A 19511-nucleotide genomic window follows, 5' to 3' on the forward strand; every position below is an offset into this window, starting at 1 on the left:
CAAATAAATAAGATCAGAAATGAAAAGGGGGACATAACCACAGACACAGAGGAAATTCAGAGAATCATTAGATCTTACTACAAAAGCCTGTATGCCACAAAACTGGAAAATGCAAAAGAAATGGACTTGTTTTTTTAGATAAGTACCACATACCAAAGCTAAACCAAGAATAGGTGAACGATCTAAATAGACCTGTTAGTCGCGAAGAATTAGAAACGGTTATCAAAAATCTCCCTTCCAAAAAAAAGCCCAGGACCAGATGGTTTCAATGCAGAATTCTACGAAAACTTCCAAGAAGAGCTAATACCTATATTTCTTAATGTATTTCACAATACAGAAACAGAAGAGTCATTGCCAAATTCCTTTTATGAAGCTACAGTTACCCTGATACCAAAACCACACAAAGACCCAACCAAGGAAGAGAATTACAGGCCTATCTCACTCATGAACACCGATGCAAAAATTCTCAATTAAATACTGGCAAACCGAATCCAAGAACACATCAGAAAAATTATCCATTATGATCAAGTAGGCTTCATTCCAGAGATGCAGGGCTAGTTCAACATACGCAAATCTATCAATGTAATCCACCATATAAATAAACTGAAAGAAAATAACCATATGATCATTTCATTAGATGCTGAAAAAGCATTTGACAAAATTCAACACCCCTTTATGATGAAGGTCTTGGAGTGATTAGGCATAAAAGGATCATACCTAAATATAATAAAAGCAAGCCAACAGCTAACATTAAATTAAATGGAGAAAAACTCAAAGCCATCCCACTAAAATCAGGAACATGACAAGGATGTCCACTCTCTCCATACCTATTCAATATAGTGCTTGATGTTCTAGCAATAGCGATAAGACAACATAAGATGATCACGGGGATTCATATTGGAAAGGAAGAAGTTAATCTTTCGTTATTTGCAGATGATATGATAGTATACATAAGCGACCCCAAAAACTCTACCAAAGAATTCCTACAGCTGATAAACACCTTTGGTAATTTGTCAGGATACAAGATCAACTCCAAAAAATCAGTTGCCTTCTTATACACTAAGGATAAGGAAGCAGACAGGGAAATCAGAGAAGCATCACCTTTCATGATAGCCATAGATGGCATAAAATAGCTTGGGGTAACTCTGACCAAGGAAGTGAAAGATCTATTTAACAAGAACTTTAAGTCTTTGAAGAAAGAAATCGATGAGGACACCAGAAAATGGAAGGATCTCCCTTGCTCTTGGATTGGGAGGATCAACATAGTAAAAATGGCAATTCTACCAAAAGCAATCTATAGATTCAATGCAATCCCCATCAAAATCCCATCAAAATTCTTCACAGATCTGGAAAAGACAATAATCAACTTTATATGGAAAAACAAAAAACCCAGGATAGCCAAAACAATCTTATACAATAAAGGATTGTCTGGAGGCATTACCATCCCTGACTTCAAACTCTATTACAGAGCTACAGTATTGAAAACAGCTTGGTATTGGCATAGAAACAGAGAAGTCGACCAATGGAATCGAATATAAGACCCTGGCTTTAACCCACAAACCTATGAACACCTGATTTTTGATAAAGGAGCTAAAAGTATACGATGGAAAAAAGAGAGCATCTTCAACAAATGGTGCTGGCAAAACTGGATGTCAATCTGTAGAAGAATGAAAATAGATCCATATCTATCACCATGCTCAAAACTCAAGTCCAAATGGATTAAAGACCTCAATATTAGTCTGAACACACTGAACCTGATAGAAGAGAAAGTGGGAAGTACTCTACAACACGTGGGCACAGGAAAATACTTCCTATGTATAACCCCAGCAGCACAGACATTAAGGGCATCATTGAATAAATGGGACCTCCTGAGACTGAGAAGCTTCTGTAAAGCAAAGGACACTGTCACTAAGACAAAAAGGCAACCCACTGACTGGGAGAAGATCTTCACCAACCCTGCAACTGACAAAGGTCTGATCTCCAAAATATATAAGGAACTCAAGAAACTAGACCGTAAAGGGCTAATCAACCCAATTAAAAAATGGGGCACTGAGCTGAACAGAGAATTCTCAACAGAAGAAGTTCGAATGGCCAAAAGACATTTAAGGTCATGCTCAACTTCTTTAGCGATCAGGGAAATGCAAATCAAGACAACTTTAAGATACCATCTTACACCTGTCAGAATGGCTAAAATAAAAAACACCAATGATAGCCTTTGCTGGAGAGGTTGTGGAGAAAGGGGTACCCTCATCCATTGCTGGTGGGAATGCAAACTTGTGCAACCACTTTTGAAAGCAGTGTGGTGGTTTCTCAGGAAATTCGGGATCAACCTACTCCTGGACCCAGCAATACCATCTTGGAATATACCCAAGAAATGCCCTATCTTACAACAAAAGTATATACTCAACTATGTTCATAGCAGCATTGTTTGTAATAGCCAGAACCTGCAAATAACCTAGATGCCTTTCACTGGAAGAATGGATGAAGAAAGTATGGAATATATACATATTAGATTACTACTCAGCAGTAAAAAACAATGACTTCCTGAATTTTGCATGCAAATGAACGGAAATAGAAAACACTATCCTGAGTGAGGTGAGCCAGACCCAAAAAGAGGAACATGGGATGTACTCATTCATATTTGGTTTCTAGCCATAAATAAAGGACATTGAGCCTATAATTCATGATCCTAGAGAAGCTAAATAAGAAGGTGAACCCAAAGAAAAACATATAGGCATCCTCCTGAATATTAAACTTCATCAGGCGATGAAAGGAAACAGAGACAGAGACCCACATTGGAGCACCGGACTGAAATCTCAAGGTCCAAATCAGGAGCAGAAGGAGAAAGAGCACGAGCAAGGAACTCAGGACCGCGAGGGGTGCACCCACACACTGAGACAATGGGGATGTTCTATCGGGAACTCACCAAGGCCAGCTGGCCTGGGTCTGAAAAAGCATAGGATAAAACCGGACTCGCTGAACATAATGAACAATGAGGACTACTGAGAATTCGAGAACAATGGCAATGGGTTTTTGATCCTACTGCACATACTGGCTTTGTGGGAGCCTAGGCAGTTTGGATGCTCACCTTACTAGACCTGGATGGAGGTGGGTGGTCCTTGGACTTCCCACAGGGCAGGGAACCCTGATTGATCTTTGGGCTGATGAGGAAGGAAGACTTGATCGGGGGAGGGGGAGGGAAATGGGAGGCGGTGGCGGGGAGGAGGCAGAAATCTTTAATAAATAAATAAGACAATAAAGTTTACATAATTTAAATAAAAAATTCTCTGATTGTAGCCAACATCCCTCCTATTAATGGTATGTCAATTTCTCTTGGACTTACTTATGGACTATGGGTGGGCTTGGGTCCACTCTTTGGTTCTGCCTTGTTCTTGTTCTTGTTTAGTTCCGATGTTTCTGACTATGAGAACTGATCAGGCTGAGTCAATAATGCCAGGAGTCCCTCACTGAACACCAACCATTTTTATAACATTCTGGGATCTGCGGGGTGTGAGACTTTCCACAGAGTAGATGATTATCAATGAAGAGAATGCCCCATAGGCTTGCCCACAGGTAATCTGGTAGAGGAATTTTCATAGTTGAGGTTCCAATGACTCTAGCCTGTGCCAAGGTGACATAAAACTGTTAGCATACTTGTCTATGGTATTTCCACATTCAATCTCTGTCTTATGATGGCTAGCATGACCTTAGCATCACGTTGTTCACCCCTGTTGAGTACAAATCTTTATCTTTCACTGTGCAGTCAGTAGCTAAGCACATTCCTTCAACTTGGCAACTAGATCACCACTCCAAAAGGATGAGAAAACCCTTTCAAGAGCTTTCCTTTATGAATCCAGCCTCCACACTTTTGTTTGCAGCTGTACTATACCTGAGCCAACTCCCTTTCCAGAAAGTTGTGGTACCAAGATTTTTAGGTCATTGGAAAGTAGCATGTCATGTTAGGCTAAGTTATGTCAATTACCATTTTTCCCATACACACACACGTGTTCTCTTTTCCCATCCAAGAGTCTATAAACTCTTTTATAAGTAAACATTCTTCTAATTTAGCCAAGAATTTCAAATAGAGAAGAGAGGAATAATAACACACACTATGCTACTCACGAAGAAGGCAATAATAAAGGTATGGACAGTTGCAGAAAACCTGAGAGTCATCCCAGTTTTGAAATTACAGGATATTCATGCTGCTATTAAATAAGCAGATAATCTTTATCTGCTAATAAAAAAGGCAGTCTGTTGCCAGAGAACAGTGACAGTCTTAACAAGTTTTACAGAAAATAAAAATACCAGCAGATAGCAGGTATCATGTTTTCTTTTGGCAAATGTTAACACTTCATGGCAAGCATGCCTTGCTTACTTAATTGGGCCTATAAAAACCCACCAGGCCATTTCTATGGGAGCCATTGAAATTCTCTAGACCAATTCTTTATAGCTTTTCAGAACCTGGATGAGAAACAGCCACAAAGGTGGCTGATAGATAGGGCTTTCCAGCTTGGGCCCATGTTGACAAACTGTACAGTCTCTGGGTGTTCACATGTTTAAAGCAGGTGACGTGAAGAAGTCCAGCAAGTTATCATTACTATTATTATTTTCATTGGTAGAAGAAAAAAATGAATCACTGACATGAGATAATAATAATAATAGTAATAATAATAATAATAATAATAATAAAATGTGTTGGCTGAAGCAAGCCCCAAATTGCCTAAATAGCATCCACAGCACCTTGTCTGCGACTGACTGCAGACCCAACACATTGGGTTACCCTCTCTGAGTCCATATAGGAGTTGGTTACAGCATTTGCCATATATTCTATTGTCCTATAGAGTGTGGGGTTAGATACATATATTCCTTAGCCAGATTATGAGTCTCTCTAAATTGGACATAATGCTATATTCTTGCTACCAATGATTGGTCTCCACTGAAGCTGAGCAAATGGTTATTCTTTGAAATTGAGATTGAGGAAATGAATATTTATTAAAACTGAACAGAATATGGAGAAAATGGAAAAGAAATGCAAAGGAAAAAAAAACTGTGAGAAGATGCCTTAGGCTCAAGACACTAAGTGTGCATAGTATCAAAGAAGAAAAGTCAGTTCCATTGAGAAAAATACTTTAAAACATTCATTTCATAATCTCTTCAGCAAACATCTTCATCCTTTTGGGTTTAAAGACTTTTGTGAGTCTACTTGCTGTCTGGGCTATTTTTAATCAAGTTTGAGAGTACAGCTGGACCTCTGCAGCTATTAGTCAACCACACACTGAAAAAATGTTTGTTTTTATGCATCTGGACAGCTGTAGAGATAGCTCTGTTAGTAAATTACTCACCTTGCTAGGATGAGAACCCAGATTCTATTTCTAGAACCTTGATTAAGAAATTCCAAGCATGGTAGAACATGCTTATAATCACAGTGCTGAGGAGGTGGAGACTGCCAAAATCTTTAGAGTTCGTTGGTCAGCCATTGTAGCCTAAGTGATCCAAGGCCAGTGAGGGGCCTTATCCCCAAAACAAAACAAAACAAGGTGGACAGAACCTGAAGAATGGCACATGAGGTTCATGTCTGAACTCCATACATAGGACACACAAGTTACAGGATATTTGATAACACTGTATGAAAGACACCTTCTGATTGGTTTTATAAAGAGCTAAATGGCCAATAGCTAGGCAAGAGAGGAAAGGCGGGACTTCTGGGTAGAGATAGGAACTCTGGGAAGAAGATAGAACTCTGAGAGGCAGAGATTTTACCAGTAAGACACAGAGGAAGTTGGATATACAGTATGGAGAAGAGGTGACCTACGTGGCAGAATGTAGAATATAAGTGCGTGAATTTAAGTTATAAGAGCTAGTTGGGAACAAGCCTATGCTAAGGCCAAGATTTCATAATTAGTAAGAAGTCTCCGTGTCATTATCTGGGAGCTGGTAGTTCGAAGAGAAAGAATGACTAAAGTGGGTGTTCCATGTGTGGCATGTATAGCAAAACATGGCTTGAGAAAGCTGAGAAAATATCTGGACCCTGAGCCAGACATGGCTTCTTAGTAACTGCTCTCTCTCAAGCCCCTGGGCTTGAGGCATACAGAGGTGCAGCTCCTTTAATTGGCTCTGCTGTTTGGCCAAGCATTGAAACAGTTGCTGTGCTAGTTGGCACTAGGCAGAAATGCCTGCTGCAGCATCAGTACACCAACTTCCCAGAGCTGAGGCAGACAGGTGCTGTGGACTGGTCCCTGTAGACATGAGGCTTGGTTGGCTCATACACAAAGGCACACAGCAGAAGCAGCTCAGAACCAGCGGGGTAGTCTGCTGGATGACCCAAGGTGGAGGTGGTGGGGGACAAGCCAGGCACAAGTACCATATGCTAAGGGGAGCCACACAGCAAGTGACTGTTTAAGGTTTGACTCATGTGGTCAGACAAGGCTGCAGGCATGTAGAAAGCCTGGTCCAGACTGGAAAACCTTTGGACAGGAACAGTGTGCTTGCAAATGTACTTAGAAGCTAAACAAAGAAAAGAAAATGAGTATAGGCCATCATAGAAAAAAATAGTTAAAAAATAAAATCTTTAAAGAAAGAGTAAATTAATATAAAAAGAATAAATCATGTAAGGATGGGAAATGCACAGGGCATCTGATCCTACTTAGTGTTTTATTATATATAGCTTTGAGATTTAAATACTAATGAGTAAAAACCAACATGTGCTGAGAGACACTGGATTATGGAAACCACTGAATTAAACCAGCCTATATATTTTAAGGATGCTGTAACTTCAGAATGGAAGTCGGAAAATGTGTTGTATTGGGAGGAAAGGTTATGCCTTTGTGTCTACAGAAGCAAAAAGCTATGGATTCCTTTAAAATTAAAAAGGTCAGGTTTGTCTGTAGACATGAAGGGAAAAACAGAAACTACAGGACAGGAGATGTATAGTCTGATCCCCAACATGAAAACAGCTCCGAGACCCGATGAGACATGGTAAATCTTGTTGGCTATGGAGTCCTCATGACTTATTATTACATGTCATTCATTCATATAGCATGGTTGGAAATTTATATTACAGATAGGTTATGCAGTTTCAAAGGGCTTATAAAGTTGACAGATGCCTTTTACCTGCTCAAATATAGAACATAAAATCATCTTTAGCTGATTTGTGCACACCGCACATTCCATACTTGTACTAATGCAGATATCTATGTTACCTTTAAACGTTTGTGTTTCAGATAAAGAAAGGACCAGGCACCAGTGAAGACAAGTAGCCCAGGTAGTTCATTCTCTCAGAATGACAGTTGCAGTGTGTTCAAAAATCTGCATTTAGCACAGCTTCAAAGCTGCTACCTGATGTGGTCCAGCTTCACAGACCATTCCAGCCAGGTCTTCAGATAAGCTCTGCACTCTCCCATTACAGAGAGAATGAACAACAAACGATACAGATAGCTCCCCCAGGACTTGACCACAATCCCAATATTCTCAGGATCCCCTAAAGACGCTGTCAATTCCACACAGCAGGAAGTAATTTAGGAACATGATGCCCACATTGCCAAGAGGTTGGGCGGTGATCTTTGGTCACTCAGTGGCTTTGTATATTTGTCATTGTTTAGGGGGTTAGTAGCAAGTTGTTATTAGTAAGATAGGAAACTAATCAAAGGAGGTTGGATTCAAGGATCTCTTTCTGAAAGGAAAAATGGGGGGATATAGGAATGATAAGATAAAATGGTAGATTACTGAATCTACTGAAAAGCAACTACTAGTCTCAAATGTTTACATTGGTATGGATTTTCTATATTGATACAGATTTAAGGTTATTTTTGTTATACTGTATGTATGTTTCTACTCTTATTTAAGGTATTGTACCCATACAGCTCACTTAAAAATGTAATGTAAAGTTCTAGTTCTTAAAAGCAATTATTACAAACTATTTAGGATAATTAAAAAATTCAGGCTAAGAGTTCATCATCTATAACAATCAGACTTGGTGTTATGTTAGGTATATTTTCAAAGTCAAACAGAGATATATTTTAGATAGATAGGTGGTCTTCAAACACTTCAGAGTTCTACAGAATTTAAGATTTTTAATAGCATAAAGCTTTTCATGATAGTGAGATATAACTGCTCCTGGCAGCACCCGTTTACTTCAGAGAAGATGATGGGCATTGAGGGACTTCTATACAGAGTTTGCAGAAGAAACTGCTCTTGCCTTGACTGCTGACAATATGCTGTCCAAATTGGATGTAAAGTTTATAAAGGTTGAGAAACATATAAACTTAAGTTGTTTATCTAAGAAACTATTTTATGTCTAAAAAGATATTTTTAGGTTGTAGATACAAGTTATGATACAAAGTGATTTAGGTACAATACTTCGGACTCGCCACGATAGAATACATAATAGAACACTTTCTCCAAAGCTGTCAAATAAATATGAAATAGACTTCATGAATGTAATTCTTTCCTGATAATTGTTCTTATTGTATATAGTTTTAATATGTTAGGAGTTAAACCCTTTCCTTTTTGTTTAGACAAAAGGGGGAAATATTGTAGGACATTTCACTGGGTCAAAGGCACCTTATGATTGGTTTAATAAAGAGCTAAATGGCTAATACCCAGGCAGGAGAGGATAGATGGGACATCCAGTCAGAGATAGCAACTCTGGGAAGAATCTGAGAGGTGGAGATTTCGACAGTTAGATGGAGAAAGTCAAATACACAGTATGGAGGAGAGGTAACAAGCCACGTGGCAGAATTTAGAATAATAGAAATGGGTTAATTTAAGTTATAAGAGCCAGTTGGGAACAAGCCTAAGCTAAGGCCAAGCTTTCATAATTAGTAAGAAGTCTCTGTGTCATTATTTGGGAGCTGATGGTCAAAGAAAGTCTGACTACACACATGTGTATATACACCTGTACAATTGTTCACCCACAAACACGAGCACACAGACACAATTCAAATTACTGAATACATATAAAATTTCTTATCATTATTCTCTAAATTGCAGAGATTAAAACTATCTACATAACATTGGCATTACCTTAGGTATCATCAATAGTCCATAAATGCTCCAAAGTATACAGGAGAAAGTCTACAGGTTCTATACAAATCCTTAGCATTTTAAATAAGGGTCTTGAACATATGCAGGTTTTTTTTTTATCTGCAGAGTGGTCTTGAGGATAGCAAGGGAGGATTAGTTATAGGATAATTTATCTTCCTAGTTTTCTGGGGGCACAGATTTTTCTGGAATAGGATGGTTGTGGGGAACATTCTTTAGGCCTCTTGACCTGAGTGTGGTACTTTACTGGGACATCTCAAAGTCTGTGAAATATTTTTGATGATGATGATGATTTTATGATCAAACAGGGATTGCTTAGAGATTTATGGAAATGGAAGGAACCAATGTTCAGTTTCTATTATTGAGTCTGAATCTCAGATTCCTTGTTGACTACCTGGGGAATTATAAGTTGCTAGGGGTAGCTCTCTTTCCCTGCCCTTTGAGTTGAATTTAACAAGAACTTCTGTGGTCTGAGGACCAGCCTACTCTAGACACTTCAGGCTCATGAAAGATGCTTTGCTAAGTCTGGCTGAGAGGCAGAAATAAAATGTTAATTTTTCTAAACTTGCTCTCGTAGGCCTCCCCTAGACAAAAGGTACCAGTGTTTTCTTTTGGCACAGGGGAAGGAGTAGAAAGGATACTGAGATGCTAATCCCCAGTTTGGAGTATCTCAGGCAATCACAAAGATACTTTGTCTTTTATGACAGTGCAGTTCCCAGAATCCCTCTGGGATGCCTTAGACTCAAATTGTCTGGGAAAGTAAAATCAGTCACATTTGGCAAAGCTCAATACACCAGAGCATGGGAAACACAAATTAAAATAGATACTTCTTCAGTCACTAAACTGTTTGGTTACAAGTTTGTTTGGTATAAAGACAATCATTAGAAAAGGCAGCTCTCAAGGGATCAGCCTCCAGTTCAGGTTTGGTGAGCTTCACAGGCCTGTTCAGTCTCTTTGAGGCTTAGCATCCTCATCCTCCTAGCTCAAAGTAAAGAAATCTTTAAACAAAGCCAAGATAGCAAGGGCTAGCCATTCTGAAATCACTTTCTTATTCTGCTCATAGGAATTCATAAACACTTTTCAATTCGTCGGACATGGTGTTCTGTTCCTGGGATGGTGGCAATCACTTTATCACTGGCTTTTGTTTGTTAAGGGAGTCTGAGCTTTGCCTAACAAGTGCCCCTCATCTCTTGTCTAAGGTAGTAAATCAATCAGGATCAAGTTTGAGACAGGGTGAATTATTATTGCATCTGTTATTCCATAGAAATCTTTCTTTTCTATTATGGTGAATCTAAGAGACACATTGCCCCACCACTGTGAATGTCATTCTGTTTAATTCTAACATCTGTATAAAATATAAAGGTACTGATTTGGCTACATAGTCTGACATGCTTTTCCCTAAAGAGGCTGACATCTCTGGGTTTGGATCAACAACACACACAACATACACACACAACATACTTTTGTTAATATGAATTTATACATTTCTTTGGATTTATTTTTTGAGACTGAATCTCATGTATCTTAATCTTACCACAAAAATTAGGCTAGCCTTGAACTCCTGATCCTCCTACTTTAGACTCCTCAGTGCTAGGATGACAGGTGTGTGCCACCTTCCCTGCTCCACTAGTGTTTTTAAACTCTATTATATGAAACAGCACCTCCTGGCCTGAGGGGCCATGGTTCTGGAAAACAGTGGGAGGTGTTGGAATTTGAGCACATGTTATTCACGAGCTCATATGATGCAGACGTGAGAACTAAAGGGCATTAGCTGCACTCTCCACCCAGTGATCTTGTGAATGTGTGTGAAACCCAGAGCAGGAAACTCCCATTTAATATGTCTGTTGTCCAAGATGATAGACTAGAAGGTTCCAATCATCCAAGAGGACTCAAAGGATGGGTTCCAGCCAGGACATTACAATGACTCCGCTCTTTTCCAATAATAGTACCTAGAGCTAATACTTATAGTGACATGTATTGAGTGCCAGCTGCAGGTTACACACTGTAGCTGACAAGTTCTCATCATCCTACTCTAAGCTCTGCCCCTGGGCATTTCTGTGGGTGCTCATGAGTTGTGTGTATTTATAGGTCGACCTACAAGACAGGAAAAATGCTACACAGAAATCAGAGTCTGCCTTCAGTGCTAACAAGATTCTCTTCTGTTCCTTGAATGTTGAATGAATTAGCACCGTGAATCCTACAAAAACTCCCTTCTACAAAAAACATGCCATTCTGTTTGTTGTGTTTGTTTGATTTTTGAGATGGGGTTTCTTTGTGTATCTCTGGCTGTCCTGGAACTTGTTTTGTAGACCAGGTTGGATTCCAATTCACTGACATCAACCTGCCTCTGCCTCCCAAGTGCTGGAATTAAAGGTGCACAACACCACTGCATGGCCCTTACACCATGCTATTATACTGGTAAGATTTGGGGAGCATGAATTGCTCAGATCTCATATACAAACAGTAGGTATCTTTGACAACAATATTCTGAAATTTACTTCTAGGTCTAAGAGGAGGAGTGGAAGGGTTAAAGTACACAAATGTTCCTTGTTCTCTTTAAAGTGGCTGACCTACTTGCCCCAGACGGGTGAGGTACCCAACAGAAAGTAAGCAAGAGGGCAGACAAAATGAACAAGTGCAGTTCTGCGGTTTGATTGAAATAAACAACTTCTGTGGGAGAAGATGACTGTGGTCTGGGTAATGTTCATATCTATAAAACTCAAGAAACATGAATGTAACCTGATATGCACAGAATTTTCTTGACCTGACTGTGGAATTCTGCTCTGAATTATTTTGGTCGAGAGAAACTTCTGATTGGAATCAGACATGGGCTTACCCAGCGGAGGTCATGGTCACATGGCCCTGCTCGTCCCTCTTCATCTTCATATAAAGGGAATCCTTCTCTTCGAGCCTGATAGTACTCCTTCCGAAGTTTCTGGATGCGGTCACTGTTACCAGTCATGGGACGGCCACTGTAGCACAAGAATAGATATGGTCACATGGTGGACATCAGCCTCGGAGATCCCCTTTTTCTTTCCCTGTTAAAGGGTCTGATGTCCAAATTTGAAATTTGACAATGCAATTTATACTAGGAAAATGGTAAAATCAGTAATAAGCAAAGAAAGGACATATCACACACACACACACACATACACACACATACACACACACACACACACACACACACTTAGCTCCAAGTATTAAGGTATCTGATTTGGGATTAATAAATGCTTTGGGAATGAGAAGGTAAGATCATGTCCTGAGCTTCTAGAGCAATTCAAAAACTCACTGTGTTCTTCTACAATCACATATGCAGTGTTTGGTTAAATTTCAATATGGGTATCTCATTCTTTCAAATGTCATTGCTTATTTGAGATCAAATCCCAGTGTTTGACCTGAAGGTTGGATGTGACAAATGATTGGCTGGCATGCACCAGCATTCCTTTCAGTGAAACTCAAGACGTGTGTGTGTGTGTGTGTGTGTGTGTGTGTGTTAGGGGATGAGGTGGTGCCAGGATACAGGCCACTGTATGAGTAAGACAGACCACTGGAAAGAAAGAAGGTGAGAGATATGGCAATAAGGGAAAGATTTGGGTAGGGGAAGGTAGACAGCTGTCCAGTGTTTCAGTGTGCTCTTTGTCCAAGGGTCATGTCTCTCTGTGTTACCCACTGATTCTGCTTAAGATTACAGCTTGCCCAGTGCCACCTTGGACGACCAGTGGCCCCTTTATAGGTTGAGTTGATTTGTTATGATTATTTTAACATAACCAGGATTATGCTTATGCTTTCTAATCAGCCCAGGGAGACAAGACAAAACAGATATACAGGGCTTGACCTGCCATTGAACCTCACTGGTTCATTTAACGATTGAGAGTCCCACTGTGCCAGACCTCACATTAAGATCTGGAGAAGTAAAGATGAGCATTTCATATCCTTTCCTGGATGAATCTGCTGTGGAATAATCCTCTTGTACACTGTAAAGATTTGTACACTCGAATTAGTATAATAAAACCCTGATTGGCCAGTAGCCAGGCAGGAAGTGTGGGCAGGGCAATCAAACTAACAATGATGGGAAGTAGAAAGGCGAAGTGGAGAATCACCAGCCAGATGCAGTGGGCCCAGGTGACGATTGTGCCATGCTAATAAATGTACCAGCACATGGCAAAGCATAAATAGAAATATGGGTTAATTTGAGAGTAAGAGTTACCTAGTAACAAGCCTGAGCTATGGCTGAGCATTTACAATTTGTGTTAAGCCCTCGAGTCAATTATTTGGGAAGCAGATGCCGGGAACAAATGGGCGGGAGAGAAATGTCTGACTACATGAACCACAATCTCGGAGGAATGGATTTGACTGCCACTGGAAGAATCTGCACAGGGCTTTTGGGAACATGAGTGCTTAAATTTTGACAGGGTGAGAGCAGGCCATGGGAGGTGATAGTGGAAGGCTCCATAGAGGAGGTGATACTCTAGTTGAAACTTATAGGAACAAAAACATTTTGCTTTGGGGATTCATTCCCCAGTCAGCACATTTGGGCAAGTAGAGGTCCCAGTTACCTTTGTTCTACCCCCCTTCACATCAGAAGATATGTGCTCCCTTCCTCATGGTATTAGTAATTACTGATGACCTGAGTCTTGGATAAGAATCACTCTGTAGTTTATGAACTATATGGGAGAGACTGTGGGAAGAGGAACAAGGGACTATTGGATAAATATGTAGAGACTCTGATGTGAAGAACCTTGCATGTCATAAAGGTCCTTAGGTATTACTGTTTAGTTTTACACTTAAATGAGACACCTTATAAAAAAAAGAGCTAACTCAAAACAAAGGAAAGTATTTGGAAATTAAGCTAGGAAGTTATAAGAAATAAAGTTGTAAGTAAACATGTTTTCAGGACAAGGTCTTCTACTGGATGGGAAAGTAGTGGACAGCATGCCCACATGTTGGCTGTGTGGCTTCTCACCAGTAAGTATGCACTGGCCACTGGGCTTCACGGGTCCACTAGAGATGTCAATTGATCAACAATCAATGCTTTTGACTAAGAAAGGGCAAACCCTGAGGTTGGAGTGATGGCTCCATACTTAGGAGGACTTCGATTCTCAGCACATATGTTTACATGTTTACAGCCACCTATAATTCAAACTCCATGGAATCTGCCACCTTGGGTCTATGTGTGCACCTGTACTTACATGCACACACCCATGCAGACACACATGCAAACACATAATTGAAAATAATGAGAATAAATCTTAAAAAAGAGTAAGTTAAGTGCCTACAAGGGGGGGGGGGATGACACAGACCTTCCTTTTTCCTATGAATTGAAAAATTCTTAAAATAGTTCTAATTCTCCTTCCTTTTTGTTTTTAATTAAAAAAGATAACCCTCAAATACAATAAGGGACTGCTAAGCTTTTTTGGAGCACATGCGGTAAGAGCAGCATGCTCTACTCTGAGAGCTGCCTGGGCTCCTTAGTAATACAAGAGATGCAAGAGCAGAGATGCAAGAGCAGCATTCAAACTCACCAGATGAGTTCAATCAACGTGGTGCAAACATTGCATACATAATCTATTAGTTTACCCCAAAGAAACTGAAGCATTGAATTCAAGTAGAATGAAGTCATCAGTAATAAAGGAAAACAGAAAAAGGGAAGAAAGTGACTGGTAAGGTACTGTTTTTATAAAAGGACCAAACATCACAATATTCTTCCATTTGTGGTGGGAAAAAATCACATTCAGACTATAAACTGTTCTTCCATATGCCTATAAATACGTAAATTTAAAAATATGGGTTTGATCAGCTTGCCATTCTCAAATAAGACAGTAAGGCAAGAATATAAAAGCAGTTGTTCAGCATTCACAAAAAGTCCCTCATGGCCGACAGGAGCATGACTATGTACCTGGAAGAGAAATCTGGCCCCAGTGAAAAACAAGAGGAAAGTCATGGAGTATCTCCATGCAAAATGTGCTGTGTCTTCTCCCAAGTGTGAATAGTCTTATTTCCCTGTTTCTAAAAAACCTCTTTCTGCCCTTTAGTAACAACAGTATAGTTTTCCAAGTGTTTTATATGTTAACGTTAGGAATCACACATTCTAATTCATTTTTCAGTACTTCTCAGTAGATAATACATGCTTATCATTAAACTAATAAACTGTTATATATTATAGTGTCAAAAGCATAGTAATCAATTGATTCTATTTTGTGTTAAAGTTATGTAAATTTAGCTATTTGATGCTAGATTTATAGATATTTTGTAGCAATATTATCAACCATTATAATAATAACTTATACCATAAATATATTGATGCAAACTTTTATTTCTGCTGTCTGGTCAGAGTGCACACCACAAATAAATTACGCTCTTCTTTCTGAAGGACCCTGGAGAACTTTAGAATCCTTCTGAAGCCAGGACTTTAGAAAACTACCAAGCTATAGAGTAGACACTTGAATGGACTTTATTTATAATTCTAGTGTAATAGCTTTGGAAAATATTTCAAAGTCTGAAAATAATATTAAAAGATAATGTTTATTGTTATGCTCATCTAAATGAAGAAGAGAAGGCAATCAGGTATAGATGACTAAGAAAGTTAGTGTGACTCCAAACATTCCTGTTGACTGGAGTGACTTGTGATTGAAATCATCTATCTTCTTTATATCATAGAGACTTGGGCCTCTAGCAGACACAAAACCATGAGGGACTTAAGGCTAGCACACAGGATTTGACTCCTGAAGGTCTCACTCCTGAAAGTCCCTAGGTGCCACCAGGTCTATCATCTTGTTTTTATGGAACGTAGTAGCAGGAACTCTGGGAAACCTTCTACCTGACATATTCAGAAGTGACATCAAGTTCTGATGAAACTCAAAGCTCTTAAAGGATTAAACATCTACGCCACTACATGGAAGATTAGGTCTCTGTATTTGTTGTTGATTGGGCAAATTAGAGTTTGGATCCTCTGTGATTGTTTCCACCAAGGCAAGGATTGTACTTGCGCATGACCACACCCAGTTGAGTCTGGCCATTCTTACAAAAATAGCTGTATCTATATGTAGGTGACCAGTAATGGTCTTAGAATATTGAATTAACTCAAGCTATATAGCAAGACATTTATGTTATTTAGGATTTTTTGCCAATTACATAGCCTGTGTTTTTAAAGGCAGTATCTTTAAACAGGCCCTTCTTAGAACACCACTGAGCTGGACAAAACTTAATTTTGTAATGAATTTCATTTTCTTTACAGTAATCGATAGTCATAAATAAAGACCATATGTGAAGTCCTTCACACCAGAGCACTACATACTTTTCTGGATTCTAAACTTACTCTTCCTTGCTCATAATTCCTTCCACTGGAAAACTTCTTAGAAATGGGTATCAGTCTGAGCATGGTGCAGTCTTCTCTCCTTGCTGCTGTGGTCTGCAGAAGGTAATCTAGCTTTATGGAGCAGCTGGGATGTCCTGGACACGGTATCTGTGCTCCTGTCCTCAGTCAAATCTGTGAGGACAATGTTATTGTTGGCGTTTCCCAGACTTGCACACCAAGGCTCAGAGAAGTAAGGAAATATGAGCATTGCGTGGTGGGCCAGGATTTGTGCGCCTGTAAAACTCTAGCTGTTTCTTCTATATCATGTTGCCTTGGGAGAAAGGCATTAAAATGCAGCAGGCATTCTGGAGCAACAGTTCACAGGCATTTCAACACAGAGGGAATTTAGTGCGGTGCATTTATAGGCATACCTTTTGATATTCTTTTATTTGCACAGATCTTTGCTATAAAAATAGAAATCGAAGTAGCTAAAGTAATAGGAATACAAGCAATGAAGTCTGTATTCATTAAAGGAATGACGTTGGAGCGATTGCAGACTGACATTTCTGGGCAATTAATATTATATCACTAACAGGCTCATGTGGGAAACTGACATAAAACTGAACAGAGTGCAGAAGAAAATCAACATCTGACTAAGATCCCACATGAAAGACCAAGACTGTGGATGAAGTCTAGAGTGGAGAGGCAGCCAGAGGCTGCAGGGAAAGTTGTCTGTGTGGAGCTTTATTTTGCTAACCATACTAGAAATTCCACAAAATATTCTAAGAAAACCATCCAGCTGAAGGCAGGTTATCATGGGAATGATTACAAGGTTTTGCTGGTAAAAAAAAAAAATTCCTGCCCAATAAAAATGTGAGAGATTCTTATCTATGTATGGAGGATCTTATCCTTTTTCTCTCTCGCTCATATATTTCATCCCTACGGCACTCTTTCCCCTCCTTCCACTTCTCCAGGAACTCCCCCTCCCTTTCCCCTCCCCCTCAGATCTATTCCTTCTTCTGCCTCCCCTCAGCCAAGAGCAGGCCTCCCAGCTACCTCAGTGAAACAATAAACCCAGGCACATATCATAGCATTAAGGGCAGATGAAGCAACCCAGTAGAGGGATTAATGTTTCACAAGCAGGCAAAAGAGTCAGAGACAGTCCCTGTCTCTCTCACTGTTAGGAGTCCCACAGAAACACCAAGGTACCCAGTCATAACACATATGCAGAGGACCTATATCAGACCCCTATAGGCTCCCGGATCTCTGCAAGTTCCAGGAGTCCTGCTCAGTTGATTCTGTGGGCCATAAAGGGAGGATCTTATTCTTATGTATGTATTGAAGACAATGAGTAATTAAAAAACATTTAGATTTCTACACTCTGTAGACCTGACAGCATTTACACAAATACTACAGAATTAACATTCCATGATGAAAATACATTTAAATAGTGTGCCAATAATATTAAAGATACTTAATAATAAATACTTGATTTTAAGAGGGTTCAATTCTATAGAATTCTCCCAATTACATTTTTTTGTCCCAAAAAGTTCTGGAAATTATCTGATTTTTACTGAAAACTGCGATTATGCATTTCAAACCTCACACACCAAGGAGTAACCTAGTCTTGCATTGGCTTCAGATATCTTGATTTTGCATCCAGTGACATTGTGGAAGCCTAACCATGGGTAGCATTTTGGGATTCTTGTTTCTAATTTCTTCTCAAATTCTCCCTCATTATCTATGATGATTTAACTATTTCACAGGAGCAAAGATATTCTAAAGAAATACATGGGCCCTTCCAATTGAAACAATGGGCCCTAAGAAACTGGAATTTTCCGCAGGAGTGTTATGCTGATAGAATGATAAAAGCAAGAGTCCTAGTGTGGAGAGGGGGACGGGGATGGGGGGGGAACAGCCAGGGTGGGGGCACAGTAGCAGGGGGTGGGGGGCGACACAGCTGGGGGGCACTTCCAGCGGGGGGGGGGGGGCATAGCCAGGATGGGGGCTTGTCCTGGAAAGAGATTCCACTTTTATCTAACAACTTGTCAGACCACCTTGCAGGAGAGACTGGATCCAAGAGTATACCAATGGGTGGGACCACACTTTGGCCAAGTCTTCTTAGTTATGGCTACTTCTTGCCTTCTGTTTAAACCCGGATCTAAGCTTAGAAGATAGACTTGAGGAGGACTGGACCTCTTTGTTCCTTTTCCCAACTGGCTATACTGAATAAATCTTTTTTTTTTTCCCTGGCTTTTTAGTATTTGTCTCATTAATTGGCCTATTGAGGATAGTTGGCTGAGCCTCGCTTGTTAAAGCTGCCAGGGCCCAGACTCTGATCCTAATAGCTCTGGTGAAAAGGATACTCTCCATTTTCACTGAGTTTTGCCAACAGTTCACCCTAAAATAATTAGGATTTACCTCGATCATATGGTTTCTACCAGAATTAAGTTAACTTTGTGATTAAAACAATTGCTGCAATTAAGAACCTCTTGTTTAGGATGGCCGCATTTAAGTTCCTTGATTAAGACTGACTAGTTTAGAGAACAGGCAAACGATGTTAGTTACAGACAAAGTCAGCATTTTACGTATGGAATTCCCTGTTTCTTCAAGGGAGTGTACTCAGAGGACATCAGGAGACAGAGGTTAGGCCACTAAAGATAGAAATATCGCATAACAAAGCGGTTGTTGAGCTGCGGGAAAGTAACCTAGGTGCTATATTAATATACAGCTTTGGAAAGTGCACATGTCTAAGGCTGCTCTAGCCTACTGCTTATGCCAGGATGTGGTGGGGCCTTCAAAACCTGCTTCAGAGGAATTGCTTCAAGTAGGGGTCATAGGTAATGAAAAACCCACAAAGCACGATCCTATATTAGCTCAGGCCAGATCCTGGTCCTTCCCCGGGCTGCGCTGGTGGCATTTGACCCAGATGCAATAATGTGACAATGTGCCTTGACTAACGCGCTCCTGACTTTGCCATGGCAGTGACAGCCTGTCCTTTCCGCTTTCTCCACAGACTTCCTGCTCCTCACATCTGCTTCCCTTAAGATTCACATCTTGGTACTTCTGTCCCACCTGGATGAACTGACCCTCTGACTTCTACAGCTTGGAAATTTATCTTGGAAATTGTAACCCTGGCTGGACTGACCACAGTGAAACAAGCTGTAATGGTGGAGCG

At 40.0% G+C, this 19511-nt stretch overlaps 1 protein-coding gene across 1 annotated transcript in view; it reads right to left on the reverse strand.

The window, feature by feature from the left end:
* The window catches only part of Pard3b (par-3 family cell polarity regulator beta), a 1010698-nt gene that overhangs the window by 103966 nt on the left and 887221 nt on the right, over positions 1 to 19511 (reverse strand). Inside the window, exon 21 of the mRNA XM_057761958.1 lies at positions 11876 to 12011. Coding sequence (XP_057617941.1) covers positions 11876 to 12011 — 136 coding nt within the window. The remainder of the gene's footprint in view (positions 1 to 11875; positions 12012 to 19511) is intronic.

The sequence above is a fragment of the Chionomys nivalis genome, chromosome 2, assembly GCF_950005125.1.
Source record: "Chionomys nivalis chromosome 2, mChiNiv1.1, whole genome shotgun sequence".
NCBI classification, from domain to species: Eukaryota; Metazoa; Chordata; class Mammalia; order Rodentia; family Cricetidae; genus Chionomys; species Chionomys nivalis.